Source organism: Erpetoichthys calabaricus, chromosome 11 (genome assembly GCF_900747795.2).
Source record: "Erpetoichthys calabaricus chromosome 11, fErpCal1.3, whole genome shotgun sequence".
Lineage (NCBI taxonomy): Eukaryota > Metazoa > Chordata > Cladistia > Polypteriformes > Polypteridae > Erpetoichthys > Erpetoichthys calabaricus.
The window spans coordinates 144,719,766-144,733,712 of record NC_041404.2 but is presented as its reverse complement, the minus strand read 5'-3'; the positions used below and the strand labels follow the sequence as shown (position 1 = coordinate 144,733,712).

General features: G+C 45.9%; 1 protein-coding gene across 4 annotated transcripts in view; it reads right to left on the bottom strand.

Annotated features, from left to right (window-relative positions):
* Window positions 1-263: 263 nt before the first annotated feature.
* The window catches only part of trrap (transformation/transcription domain-associated protein), a 227,557-nt gene continuing 213,873 nt past the window's right edge, over window positions 264-13,947 (bottom strand). For all 4 annotated transcript variants that reach the window (XM_051933670.1, XM_051933671.1, XM_051933672.1 and 1 more), the window contains 6 exons: window positions 8,333-8,558; window positions 5,898-6,115; window positions 1,943-2,127; window positions 1,492-1,695; window positions 1,045-1,239; window positions 264-865 (listed from right to left, as the gene is read on the bottom strand). In XM_051933670.1, coding sequence (XP_051789630.1) covers window positions 581-865; window positions 1,045-1,239; window positions 1,492-1,695; window positions 1,943-2,127; window positions 5,898-6,115; window positions 8,333-8,558 — 1,313 coding nt within the window. In that variant the 3' untranslated portion in view covers window positions 264-580. The remainder of the gene's footprint in view (window positions 866-1,044; window positions 1,240-1,491; window positions 1,696-1,942; window positions 2,128-5,897; window positions 6,116-8,332; window positions 8,559-13,947) is intronic.

Below are 13,947 nucleotides of genomic sequence, written 5' to 3'. Positions count from 1 at the left end.
ACAAAGACCATATTTGCACATTAGGGCAGACTTTTCTAGAAGAGGTGCGATGGCACATAGAAAATAAGTTAAAAAAAAAAAAAAAAAAATTCATGATGACAACCAAAGGGCGAGGGTCTTCACAGACTGAACTGTCCCCTCCATTGAGGCAGCGTGAAGGGCAGTACAATGTCCGCCAGGAACTCCCAGAGTCCTGGCCTGGTCACAACACCAAGGGACCGACTACCCATAGTCCTCTTGGCACTCACAAAGGTCCAGCATAATATATTAAAATAGTTTTAATAATGCCAGGCGCTGGAAGCCGAGGCCCTGATTCCTGCGGCCCGCCGCTCACAAACCTCAGAAGTTTAGAGCAAGCATCTGACCGGTCACAGCAGCAAAAGCTACTTCATATAAAAAGACGGCACGGACCACCCAAAAGGCGAGGTCTGCGAAGAGGCCAGAGCCCCCCAGTCTTGCTACGGTGCACGCACACCCGAACATAAAAGAAATCGTCCGCTTAAAATGTCAAGTGTCGAAGTCCAGGCTGGACTGTCACCATCCTAAAGCCCAACTGTCCCAAATTAAGCCAAATGGCCACTCAGAGCCAAGGGTGCCAGGCCGGGTCCATTCGACAGAGGTTATCAAGGCTGTTGGCAGCAGCCACTAAAGTGTTCACTTTACTCTCACCCCCCTCAAACTGTGCCAGGCTGTGAAGTCTGGTCATGATGGCCGTGACAGATTTCTGCACCAAGGAGACCAGCTGTTGACTGTCCATGTTCTCGGGCTGCCCGGCTGCCGACAGAGGTGTGGAAGTGTCCTCCTGAGTCTTCTTATGCCAGGCGATAATCTCATCCCGAAGGACTGCCTTCAGAATGCCATCCACCTGTGGAGGAGACAAATAAAAAAAAAAAAAAAGAGCAGGTGGCATGAGGCAGTGGAGTGGGCAGACAGACGGTTTTACATAGCAGTTGTAAGGGACGTAACAGGAATAGGGGAAAGAAAATGCCATCTGACTCTCGCAGACTACGGAGCAAGCGGTGGTCCTTCTATTTGTCTCCATACCTTGAAGTTGGGCTGTGCGAAGCAGCGAGCCACGGCAATCATGGAAGCTGTCAAAGGCCCCGACACCCCAATGGTGGTTAGGAACTCCGAGATGTTGGGTGTCAGACGGAAGGGTACGGGCCGATTGGCGTCCAGGTCTCCAGTGGCATCATTGATGTCAAACCGGAAGTAAGCCACATTAAGCCTGCCCGTGTCCTGCAGAGGAAATCCAACATGAAGGGAAGGTTAAGCGTTTGGACGGCTTGAAGGTTTCACAAAACAAAGCACCACCGGTCAGTAACATCAATCGTGACTTGTGCTAAGCCCTTCACAAAAGTACAAAGCATGCCAAGCACAACCCTCCGACACTCACATGTCCAGTGTGGCGCTCCATTCTGCAGACCAAAGGGGTCGTCGCTCCTCAACTCCGAGCGTGTGTATAGTTTTAAACACATGTTGGGCACTCACCTGGGCAATCTGTAGCATTTCTGGGTTCAGCCGGTTCAAATGGAACACGAACTCTGCCAGGCCAATATGCGCCAGCTGCACGGTGAACATCTTACGGAAAGTCCAGTAGTCAGTGGCATTAGGGAAGGTGTGTAACGCCCACTCCTTCAGCATGCTGCGGGGCACCATGTTGCTCTGCACCTCCTTGAGAACATCGCGAAGGACCTGCAGTGGATGGACAATTGGATTATGTTTGGCAGGAGTAATCTTCCACAGGGCGGCAACATAACAAAATGTGGAAAAAGTGAAGGGGTCCGAAGACTTTGTGACGCCACTGTTACTTCCTAACGTACTATCAACATAAATAAGTAAAACTACATTCATAATGACACAGTCACTAACACAGATCATCAAAAAGATAAAGATGCCCAATCTGGGGACAGAGTCCTGGCTAAACCCTAACACACTGTACCTGGTGGCTTGCCTGTGCCCCCCGGGCCTGGACAGTCGCCAGCCTGTCGTAGTATCTGGAGATGGGGTTGTCGTGCTCAATGCCCTTCTTGGTGCAGCGCTGCTTGTAGATTTCCACCAGAGACAGTGAAGATGGGTTGTCTTCCACCAGCCGCATTTGGGGTGACACCGCCACGACACGGGGAACTGGAAACCAAAATGGAACACCAAGTTAGACACAAGTGGGCAGTTCAGAAGGAAGGAGTTAAGCTGCCAGATAAGGTGTGAAAGCCACCACGAGAAATGGAGACCCCGTCCTCAACTCAGTGTCACGAAGTCGACTTGTGTCTAGTGAAACAACTCCGATGCAGTTGAAGTGCAGACTTTCAGCTTTAATTCAGTGGGGTGAACAAAATGACGTGAGGCAACTAAAGCATTTTTTGAACACAATCCCTTCATTTCAGGGGCTCAAAAGTAATCGGACAAATTAAAGAACTGGAAATCAAATGTTTATTTCTAATACTTGGTTGAAAACCCTTTGCTGGCAATGACAGCCTGAAGTCCTGAACTCCTGGACATCACCAGATGCTGGGTTTCCTCCTTTTTAATGCTCTGCCAGGCCTTTATTGAAGCGGCTTTCAGTTGCTGTTTGTCTGTCTGAAGTTTAGTCTTCAACAAGTGAAATGCCTGCTCAATTTTCCTTACCTGCCCCTCTCCTTTTTATCTGTGCATCCAACCCCTGGTGACGCTGAGCACTCACCACACCGCTAAGTAGCAATCACTGCACTAAGGTGAGGGGCAGGGGGGTGACGGCACTGGTTAACCACAATCCCGCCCAATCACATTTACGGGCAAGTATTACTCGCAAATTTTGACAATTGTGGGGGGTCTTCCACCCCTAACCCTCACAAATATGAAGGGGTGACTGTACTAATTACATAATGTGTACAAATAAAAAGCAATTCTTAACAATATCTGTCCCTTTCACATTTTCGTTAAGCTACGGCCAGTTGACAACAAAGGAGAGGAAAATAAAAACTCCCATCAGCAGCATAAATAGGGAAAAAGAAACCTCTGGGGGTACACAGATTATAATAATAATACAGTAATCCCTCGCTATATTGCGCTTCGACTTTCGCGGCTTCACTCTATCGCGGATTTTATATGTAAGCATATCTAAATATATAATGTGGATTTTTCGCTGCTTCGCGGGTTTCTGCGGACAATGGGTCTTTTTACTTCTGGTATGTGCTTCCTCAGTTGGTTTGCCCAGTTGATTTCATACAAGAGATGCTATTGGCGGATGGCTGACAAGCTACCCAATCAGAGCACGCAGTTAAGTTCCTGTGTGCTGCTGATTGGCTCAGCGACGGAGTGCTGCATTAACCAGGAAGTCTCATCTCACTCATTCAGCATTAACGTGCTCCTGCTCCTGCTTCAGGGGCCGTGTCCAAGCGCCAACAGAAGATGCAAATGATTGCAGAAAAGGTAAAAGTTTTGGATATGTTGAAGGAAGAGAACAGCTACACCGCTGCAGGACACCATTACAGCATCAATGAGTCCACGATTCTTTTTATTTAAAAAGGAGGAAAAGCATATAAGATCTACGGCCGCAGTGTCCTTTAACCAGGGTGCAAAACGAGTTGCAAGTGGACGTGATAAGGCAGTAGTCTGGATGGAATCTGCTTTAGGAATTTGGAGTGGCGCAGTGGCAGTGCTGCTGCTTTGCAGTAAGGAGACTGTGGAAGATTGTGGGTTCGCTTCCCGGTTCCTCCCTGTGTGGATAGCGCTTTGAGTACTGAGAAAAGCGCTATATAAATGTAATGAATTATTATTATTATTATTATTGAAGAGTGCTGGAAGAACAACAACGGCGGTGCTACACAGTCGCCTGAAGAGGCTCCTTTAGATGAGCTGTAACGCTCTCCTTTGTTGTGTAGTAAAATTAAACTCATCGTTATCGGACAAGTCGTCGTGTCATTGTTGGTGAGTAACCATAATTAATTATCTACGTGCAGTACTTATTACATGTACATAGTTTAGCGTCACTGTACACACATTTTACTGTATACAATTTTTCTTGCATTGTACGTATTTATTGCTGGTGGCCTGTCTGTCGTAATGGCTGTAACATATGTGATATCGGAGATGCTCGATATCTTTAAAATAATATTTAGGTTTTACTGTATGTAAACTGTGTTTACATACATAATTTCAACGAATCTTACCTAATATCTAAGAGAATACAAAGGGTTTATGCTGTATAATTGTGCGGGAAGTGTTTATAATAGTGTGGGAGAGTTTATAAGGGCTTAAAATATATAAAAAGAATCATATGAACATATGGTTTCTACTTCGTGGATTTTCACCTTTCGCGGGGGGTTCTGGAACGCAACCGCCGCGATGGAGGAGGGATTACTGTAATAATAATAAATTTTATTTATATTGCGCTTTATATTTTAGCAATCTCAAAGTGCTACAGAGTAAAAATAAAATAATAAAACAAGAAAATCTATTTATACTTTAACAGAATGTCTTTCTAAAAAGATGAGTTTTTAGATTCCTTTTAAAAGCATCAGTCGACTGTGGGGCTCTCAGGTAGTCAGGGAGGGCGTTCCACAGTCTCGGTGCCACCAATCAAAAAGCCCAGTGACCCATACTGCGAAGTTTGGTTCTAGGGACTTGGAGAGTGTTAGTGTGTACAGAGCGGAGGGTGCGTGAGGAGGTATGAGGGGTAAGGAGTTCCTGTAAGTAAAGGGGGGCATGTCCATAAATGCACTGATGGGTGAGGAGAACAACCTTGTACTCAATTCTGAGTGGGACAGGGAGCCAGTGAAGGTTTTTCAGGATTGGGGTGATACGGTCATGCTTTCGCACCCTTATCAGGATCCTGGCAGCGCTATTCTGAATATACTGGAGTCTCTGGATACTCTTGCCAGGAATCCCGATGAGGAGCGCATTACAGTAATCCAGCTTGGAGGAGACAAAGGCATGGACGAGCTTCTCTGCATCTGCCAGGGTGAGAGTTGGGCAGAGTTTAGCGATGTTCTTGAGGTGGTAGAAAGAAGACTTACAGAGGTGTTTGATGTGGGTGTCAAAGGTGAGTTGAGGGTCCATTTTAACACCCAAATTGGTGACAGATGTGGAAAGGGGGATGTTTTGGCCAGCGAAAGTGATACTGGTGATGGTAGAAGAGCAGAGATGGTGTGATGTGCCAACTAAGATGGCTTCTGTTTTGGATCTGTTTAGCTGAAGAAAATTGAGCCTCATCCACATCCTCATACCAGATGGTAACGACAAACAAAGTCGGACACATTTAGAGTCCTGGAGACCTCGGCCCCCTGGTCGGTCTGCAGTCAGTGTGCTGGGAGAGTCTTTCCATTCATCGATTCCAAGGATCTTGGGTGTCTTTCCTTTCTCCTCCTCGTCAATTATCTGTAGAGGCCTCTTTCCTCTTGGACTCCTGACTTTTGGCGGCACAAGCTTGATAAGATGATATCACTGGGGATGATTAGCATCTCATCACTTCATCTTCGCCTAGTGTTGTATGCCTGGCCTCCACTCCCCACAGGGGTCTCTTATCCTCGAGATGCAATTTTGTAGATTATTCAAGTCTCCTTGGTAGAGGCTAACAGCGTGCTGACAAATTCTGACCTCAATTTGAAATGCGTGCTCTAGACTTATTAAAAAAAAAAAAAAAAAAAAGCTTTCCTCCTACAGGATATTCGCGGCCAATGTGACCTTAGCAATTCAAAAATTAGGCCTCTTGTCAGAGTCAGAATCAGAAAGTGGCATCGAGAAATCAGAGTATGACCCTCCAACGTGAGCAAGGAGGACACTTCGCCATAACCGTAGGGGACAGAAATACTGCTTTGGTAGCGCCCAGGTGTGCACCCTGAGGGGACGTGGGGGTAAATGGCTCAGTTAAAATGAAAACGGCCGAAACAAAAAAAGGATCCAGCGACAGACTTGCTTACCGGTGAAAAAAAGGTGTCTCTTGGTGGTCTCCTTTCTCTTCTCCAAGCAAGGATTAAGGAGACGCAGGAGCTGAAGCACTCGCTCTTCCCGGCGGGACTCCGTCAGGCAGGCGTCGTTCATCACCAGGTACGGGTAGATCTTGCCGTTGTGCCCTCGGATGTAAAGCCGACGTGCAGCAGTGTTGTGCTTCTGGACAATTTCCACTCTTGGCATGAACCTGAAAGATACAACAGGGATTGACGGACAATGTGCTGTGGAGTATTGCACCGGATTATTTCAATGTGTTATACAGTAGAGTTGGTTTGGAGCAGAAGTAGACATAAACGGAAAAGCCTAACAGTTACGTCAAAAAAGAGATGCACTCATTTGTGGAGTCCGTAAGAGTTTGGCCAGTACTGAAGGTCAGGGTGCACTCACACTAGACACACGTGTGTTTCTGTACCCCGCCCAACCGACTCTCCCATTGTCCTGCACACACACACACACACACACACACGGGCCCGCTTTCGTCATCACCGTGTGAACAAGACCCGAACACGGAGTGACAACATGCGTGTCCAAATGATTTTCCTTATTTTGTGGTGGTTTTGGAGTCGTGTAGGGCCTGATGACGCTCTGCCCTCGTACAGATTTATTCAGCGTGCAGTGCGGCGCTTTGCTGTTAATCGTGCTGCATGTCCGAGAAGATTTTTACGGAGACAAATGATGCTAAGGGAGGAATTTGCAGCTTTTCTTGCCAACTACACTTCACGTTCATGTGTAAGGTGAGAACAAAACTCTGTTTTTAACTCAAATGGTATTGAATGAAATGAGAATTGCAAGTCATTGACGTCATGTCTGCTTTCAGTGCTCGGGCATGTTTAGCGATCACACTGTTCCCAATTGCTACTCTGAACCGTGTGTGGGAGCACCTTTTCCTAGCGGCCCAGGGAACGGTACCATTGGTCCGGCATGGAGTGATCACACTAGTCAAACACACTAGACTTTGTTGGGGTTACATGTGGGCAAACTTGCTCGGGCACGGAACGAATTGCCAGTGTGAGCACACCCTGAGAGGAAATTTCAAATCACATAAACATCCTGGCGCCTGTTGCTTGTTATAATTATGCAATGCTTTGATTAGGGAGTACATTCAGCTTCTGCTGTGCTCCACTTACACATCACGTGCGTTTTAATGTTTCCTAAGAAGCAGCACCTCAATCTGCCAACCCCCTTATGTTTACTCCACAACACTGGCCACCTTCTCTCTAAACACAGTGTGCCAGTCCATTATGGGGTACACACCGACAATCACCCACACACTAATCCACCTAACATACACACTTATGGTGAGAAAGGAACATAAGTGGAATACCCAGCTTGGTGGGGGACAACTCATGCCTACTGTTCAGGCCTTGATTGATAGATAGATAGATAGATAGATAGATAGATAGATAGATAGATAGATAGATAGATAGATCTACATATATATATATATATATATATATATATATATATATATATATATATATAAAATCCTAAGCCTAAAAGTGCAAGAATTTTGTGCAATGATTTTATGTGACTTTTTATGTCACATTTTTTGTCACGCTTTAAATCGGCTTATGTTTGGTATCATTCTTTTCAGAATTTATCGAGCTTTAATGTGATGTTGTTAGATTTTCAGATTCTTATTCCATTTTTAAATTATAAACTAAAAAGTATCAAGAACTCACATCCCGTGAGACGAGACTTTGTGCTAAGAGATTTAACCGCGCCCAGGGCCAGAAATAAAAGACATAAAGAGTAGGAGAGCTGCTGTACAGGCTTTTAAATGTTCAAAGCTCCGTGCGAGATGCAGAGCACATGGCACAGCAGCAGCAGCTGATCGAGCAAAGAGGAGGTTATAAAAAAAAAACTATTTGTTTCTGAGATTTGTTTCGGATTCATTCAGAGAGATCCCCATAAAAATCATGAAATATCCCTATATTACCAGATCCAGAACAAAATCAATATTTTACCACTCCACATACACAGAAGCGTACATGTAGGCCTACTGTTTTATTAGAACACCTTCCTGAGCTAACCCCCCTGAGCAGCCAACACAGGGCGCAAGGCAGGAGACAAACCCCTGGCAGGGCGCAAGCCCACCACAGGGCACACACACCAAGCACACACTAGACATAATTTAGAATTGCCAATGAACCGAACCTGCATGCCTTTGGACTGTGGGAGGAAACCCACGCAGACACGGGGAGAACATGCAAATGCCATGCAATGAGGAACCGGGAAGCGAACCCGGGTCTGCTAACTGAGAGGCAGCAGCGCTACCCACTGTGCCACCGTGCTGCCCATTTATGTCATTATAATATTTCAAATATCATATCTTGGAAATCACATGCTACTTTAGCAAGTTATTGTCAAAAACATTAATCAAAATTTCACCCGCTTCACTTACCTGGCAATTTTGATGTAGTAATGGGTGGGTTTAGGCATAAGAAACTCGCCTGGGATCTCGACCTCGGCAGTCTGGGCGGAGAAGTTGCTCAGAAAACGACATTTTTCTTCAATCAGGAAGAATTTGGGCAACTGCTTAGTCTTTGCCTCCAGGATCTTGATCCACTTCTTCAGCTTGGAGATGAGGTTATGCAGTTTCATGGATCCGGGGACGCTGAAGTCAAAATCTGCCAGTGGGAGAGAAAGACAAGCAGGTGTGTCAGTTTGGTGTGGTACTGAACGGAGCCTGCAAGGTTCAGATGTTTCCATCAGGCTGCACTTACGCCACCTATGAGGCTTTCATTTGGTGTAACTAAAGTGAGAGGAGGATTACAAACATCAGTGATGATGTCAGGGCACAGAGGACAGTGAAATTCATATTTACAACTGCAAACACCACGCATCACCGAGCCACTCACTGGCACCTAAACAAGAATGAAATAAAATACAGAAGTCCAGACTGATGGACACATTACTCCATTTCCATAACACCTGTGTAGTGAGGGTAGCATCACGAGATCTGATGGGTGCAGAAGAGTGCAGTGTGGACCAATCATGTTTCTCTCCATCTCCATATATGTTTTCAGTCTCTGTCAAGGGGGTTCCTAGCGGCAGCTACTCAAACTCATTTCCTAATTCAGGGTTTGGTCCCTGCACTTGATTAGAATAACTGTGAAGAGAACAGGCCAGACAAGCCCAATAAGCTCGACCATCTCATGCACCAATTTCGTCCAAAATAACATCAAATCGAGAGTTAAAGGCCCCTAAAAGTCCTGCTCTCCAAAACACGCATCTCTGACTCTTAAGCAGCCAAAAAAAGAAAATTCTAACATTTGTTAGGGCTGGCAATTGGAAGGTTGCTGGTTCGAATCCCATTAATGCCAGAAGTGACTCCACCCCGTTGGGCCATTTAACCTGCAATCGCTCTATCCTGGGTATGACGTTAATCTGCACCCAGCCTTGCAAGTAGGCCCTACAACCTGCAAGGAACACTTGGGGGTTGGTGGCAAGACTGGCACTCCAGCCATGGTTAAAAAAAAAAAAAAAAACCTGAGGTGTCACCCGCTGCACTCTGGTCCCATTCCAGGTGGTCTGTCGTGTGGTTGGTATGGCAACACGCTGTATCAGCATATAATCCCAGCCCCTCTCTCTAACATTTGTGTGAAATCGGCCCTTAAGTTTCCAACTGTTTTCTCCCATTCAAATGCATTTTAAAGTGTTAGCCAGACTCCACTGGCCTAGCTGTAACTTTAAAATCGACTCTCTATATATAAAATCCTAAACCTAAAAGTGCAATGATTTTATGTCACGCTTTAAATCGGCTTATTTTAAAACCTACCTATATATGTTTGGTATCATTCTTTTCAGAATTTATCGAACTTTAACGTGATGTTGTTAGATCTTCAGATTCTTATTACGTTTTTAAATTACAGTGCATCCAGAAAGTATTCCCAGGGCATCACTTTTTCCACATTTTGTTATGTTACAGCCTTATTCCAAAATGGATTCAATTCATTTTTTTCCTCAGAATTCTACACACAACACCCCATAATGACAACGTGAAAAAAGTTTACTTGAGGTTTTTGCAAATTTATTAAAAATAAAAAAACTGAGAAATCCCATGTCCATAAGTATTCACAGCCTTTGCTCAATACTTTGTCGATGCACCTTTGGCAGCAAATACAGCCTCAAGTCTTGTTGAATATGCCACAAGCTTGGCACACCTATCCTTGGCCAGTTTGGCCCATTCCTCTTTGCAGCACCTCTCAAGCTCCATCAGGTTGGATGGGAAACGTCGGTGCACAGCCATTTTAAGATCTCTCCAGAGATGTTCAATCAGATTCAAGTCTGGGCTCTGGCTGGGCCACTCAAGGACATTCACAGAGTTGTCCTGAAGCCACTCCTTTGATATCTTGGCTGTGTGCTTAGGGTCGTTGTCCTGCTGAAAGATGAATTGTCACCCCAGTCTGAGGTCAAGAGCGCTCTGGAGCAGGTCTTCATCCAGGATGTCTCTGTACATTGCTGCAGTCATCTTTCGCTCCAGTGAGAGCTGGAGGTCACTGTCCGATGAAGCCAACAGAACCACGTCATCCGCAAATAGCAGAGACGAGATTTTGAGGTCACCGAACCAGACCCTCTACGCTCTTTGGCTGTACCTAGAAATTCTGTCCATATAACTTATGAACAGAATCGCTGACAAAGGGCAACCCTGGCGGAGTCTAACCTCAAAGGGAAACGAGTTCGACTTATTACCGGCAATGCGGACCAAGCTCCTGCTCCTCCTGCACAGGGACTGGATGGCTCGTAACAAGGAGCCTTGTACCCCATACTCTTGGAGCACACTTCGAGGGACACGGTCAAATGCCTTCTCCAAATCCACAAAACACATGTGGACTGGTTGGGCAAACTCCCATGCCCCCTCCAGGATCCCGGCCAGAGTGTAGAGCTGGTCCAGTGTTCCACATACGGGACGGAACCCACATTGTTCCTCTTGAATCCGAGATTCGACCATCGACCAAACTCTCTTCTCCAGCACCCCTGAATAGACCTTACCAGGGAGGCTGAGGAGTGTGATCCCCCCTATAGTTGGAGCACATCCTCCGGTCACCCTTCTTAAAAAGGGGGACCACCACCCCCATCAAAGGCAATCAAAATGCAAAATTTGGTGAAAATCAGTTCAGTCATTTTGACATGATCGTCGAACAGTCAAACAAACAAACAAACGTATACACAGACAGACCCACAAACCTAAGAGACAAACAGACAATAAATGAGCCAGACAAACGGAGGGACAGGCAAGCAGACACACCAGAGAGACAAACAGGCAGGATGGATGGCCGTTAGGCAGACAGATGGAAAGAGAGGCAGACAAACAGACCAGAGAATCAAATGGAAAGACAGGCAGACAGACAGAGAGACACAAATGGACAGGATACACTCTGTGGATTGTGGTGGGGTCCATAGCGTGCAAAATTGACAAATGAAGTTGAAAAGAAGATGTCACAATTTTATTCACACAGATTATGCTGGACGGCCTAATGAGACAACAAAATCCTTCCTTCCTTGGATTCATCCAAGCCCCCAAAATGCATAAAATTTATTACACTTTAACACAATATTCCCACCATCCTTCAGATTTGGTTCCCCATGATTCTTTATAAATCAGCAAGTGGAAAATCAGCCACTCGGTGAGAACAGAAGACATACATTGACAGAAATGGGGGCTTCTGTTTGGTCAATCATCATTGATTACCTTTTGCTGTAAACAAGTCCAAACCCAGCAAACGGCCCAAGCCCCCCTTAGTGCACGTTGGCTCACATTCAGGTTCCACTAGGAAGGCCATTCTAGCTTCTGCCAGCCTGCACAAAGGCACCCAATAAATGAGGTCCTTTAGATAATGCCAGCCAGACCCAGTAATGGTAGACACGTCCATACGCGAGGGTCCAGCCTGTGGTGGCACAACAGGATGTGCTGCTTCACCCCCTTTAGGGGTCTACCTAATAAAGCTAAGTAGCTTTCAATCATGAGCGTGATAATCCTACACAGAATCCTCTCACTGTCAAGCCTAAGGGTTTGTGGTGCGATTATCCATTGTTAATTAACAGGTATCTTCACAACAACCCCCCACCCCCCCAACTAAAAAAAAAAAAATAATGTAAGGAGGAGGGCCCAGAAAAGAGGAGCAGAAACAGCACCCCAGGAGGGCACATGAGCTGCATGGAGAGAAAAAAAAATGCAACCATGCAATTCCAAATGGGATGCAATAAATAAAAAACATTTATTTATTTCTTACCAAACCGAACAGCATAAATAATATAAACATTGTGGCCTACACAGTCAGACCGAGTTGTGGCTAATGCTGGCTGCTCCATTACATCCTGGCTTTTCTCCTTCTTTCTCTAAACCACCAACCCCCGGGCGTAGACACAAAAATACAAGAGGTGTCTATGAGTTAGCTGGTAATCAGCCAGGACGCGCAGGTAGGGGCACTAGGTGGTCTCAGTGTGGAGAATGCCAGTGTGAGGTGCATTGGGCACCTTTCACTGCTCACAATTTTAGGGCTCAAAACCAGCAATATATTTTGTTTTTGCATATACAGGTAGTCCCCAGGTTACGGACACCTGACCTACGACTTACGAATGAGGACACAGCTGCGACGCATGCGCCTCAGTAACTGCCACTCCGTCATCTTCAGCCTGGGGATGCTGCAAGTGGTGGCTGGAGGTGGTCGATTTCGCTACTCACGCAGTGTACTGTTCCTCAGGTGGCTCCCAGCATCAAGCGGTGACCCATGGTCCATAATCACCGGGGCCACAGCTATCGCTCGTGTGCAGGACGATGGCTCGCTGCCCGCCCACTATGCCACCACAGCTACTGCTCCTGACTAGACGCAGGCTGGATGGAGCGGAGGGGGGCGTTTCACTGCCCGCCCAGCACACACGGCTGGTAATGCTGCAAGCGGTGACCCAGTTGTGGCTGAACAGGCCAGCGGGGGTAGCATTGTAGTGTGCCTCAGATGGCTGCCTGTTGAATTGGGGTTGAGTGATTCACTACCCGCATTTGGCCGCACCGTGTTCGTTCTACAGCATACCGTAGTGGAGGTGACTATGAGGTGGGCTGGTGATGAACCCCCCCGCACTGCTCCCATTCATTCTCAATAGCAAGCCTGCTTGTACTGTTACGCACATAGCAGGAAGTTGTCTCTCGTCAGTACACCAGACGTGTTGACGACTGGTGCCTTCCTGCTCTGATAACGTGTACAGTGCTGTGCAGAAGAGCTCATCTTAACCTTTTGTCTTCACCCTTCAAGAATGTCTTTGAAACACAAATCTGATGCAAGTGCTGGTGATACAGTAAAGAAGAGAAAAACCATCACCATTGAAAATAAAGTAGAAATAATAAAAAAGGTCAGAGAGAGGTGAAACTCCATCATTCATTGGCAGAGCACTTGGTTATAGTCGGTCAACAATAGCATTTATTAAAATAATGGACCTGTTCAGACTTGCATACAAATTTAACTTAAGTACAAACCTACAGTCCCTATCTCGTACGTAACCCAGGGACTGCCTGTAGTGCTTTTCACATGTTCACAAAATGGAGACCAAGACCATCAATGTTTATTGCGTACAGCATCTTTTATTACTCACAAAGAAAAGAAATGACTAATGCCAACAGTATTCTGTATATAGTGCCTTGCACTACCAGTCCAAAGCCTTTGATTTCAAATTTCTGCCTTGCTTTTAAAGTGCCATCCATTTTTCTACAACTGCAGACCGCAACACCTGAAATATAAGCAAGTGTCACGAATTGCTCAGAGTGCCAAAGAGTCAACGTTATGGACTAATACACGTTTTGAGTATCTTATGGTTATTTTTGTTGTTTTTCAAGTTTTTAAGTCATTTGATTATTGCATTCTGTATCTTTAAATGTGCTTATGTTCATTGTTCCTTGTAGGTGGAGCCCTAGGAGGCAGGGTCACCCTGACATCACAACTCATAACCCCTCCCTCCAGCTAGATAATTCTGCCGAGAAGGCTCAGGAGCAGGGGGTCATTCATTTATAGTGGAGATTCATGC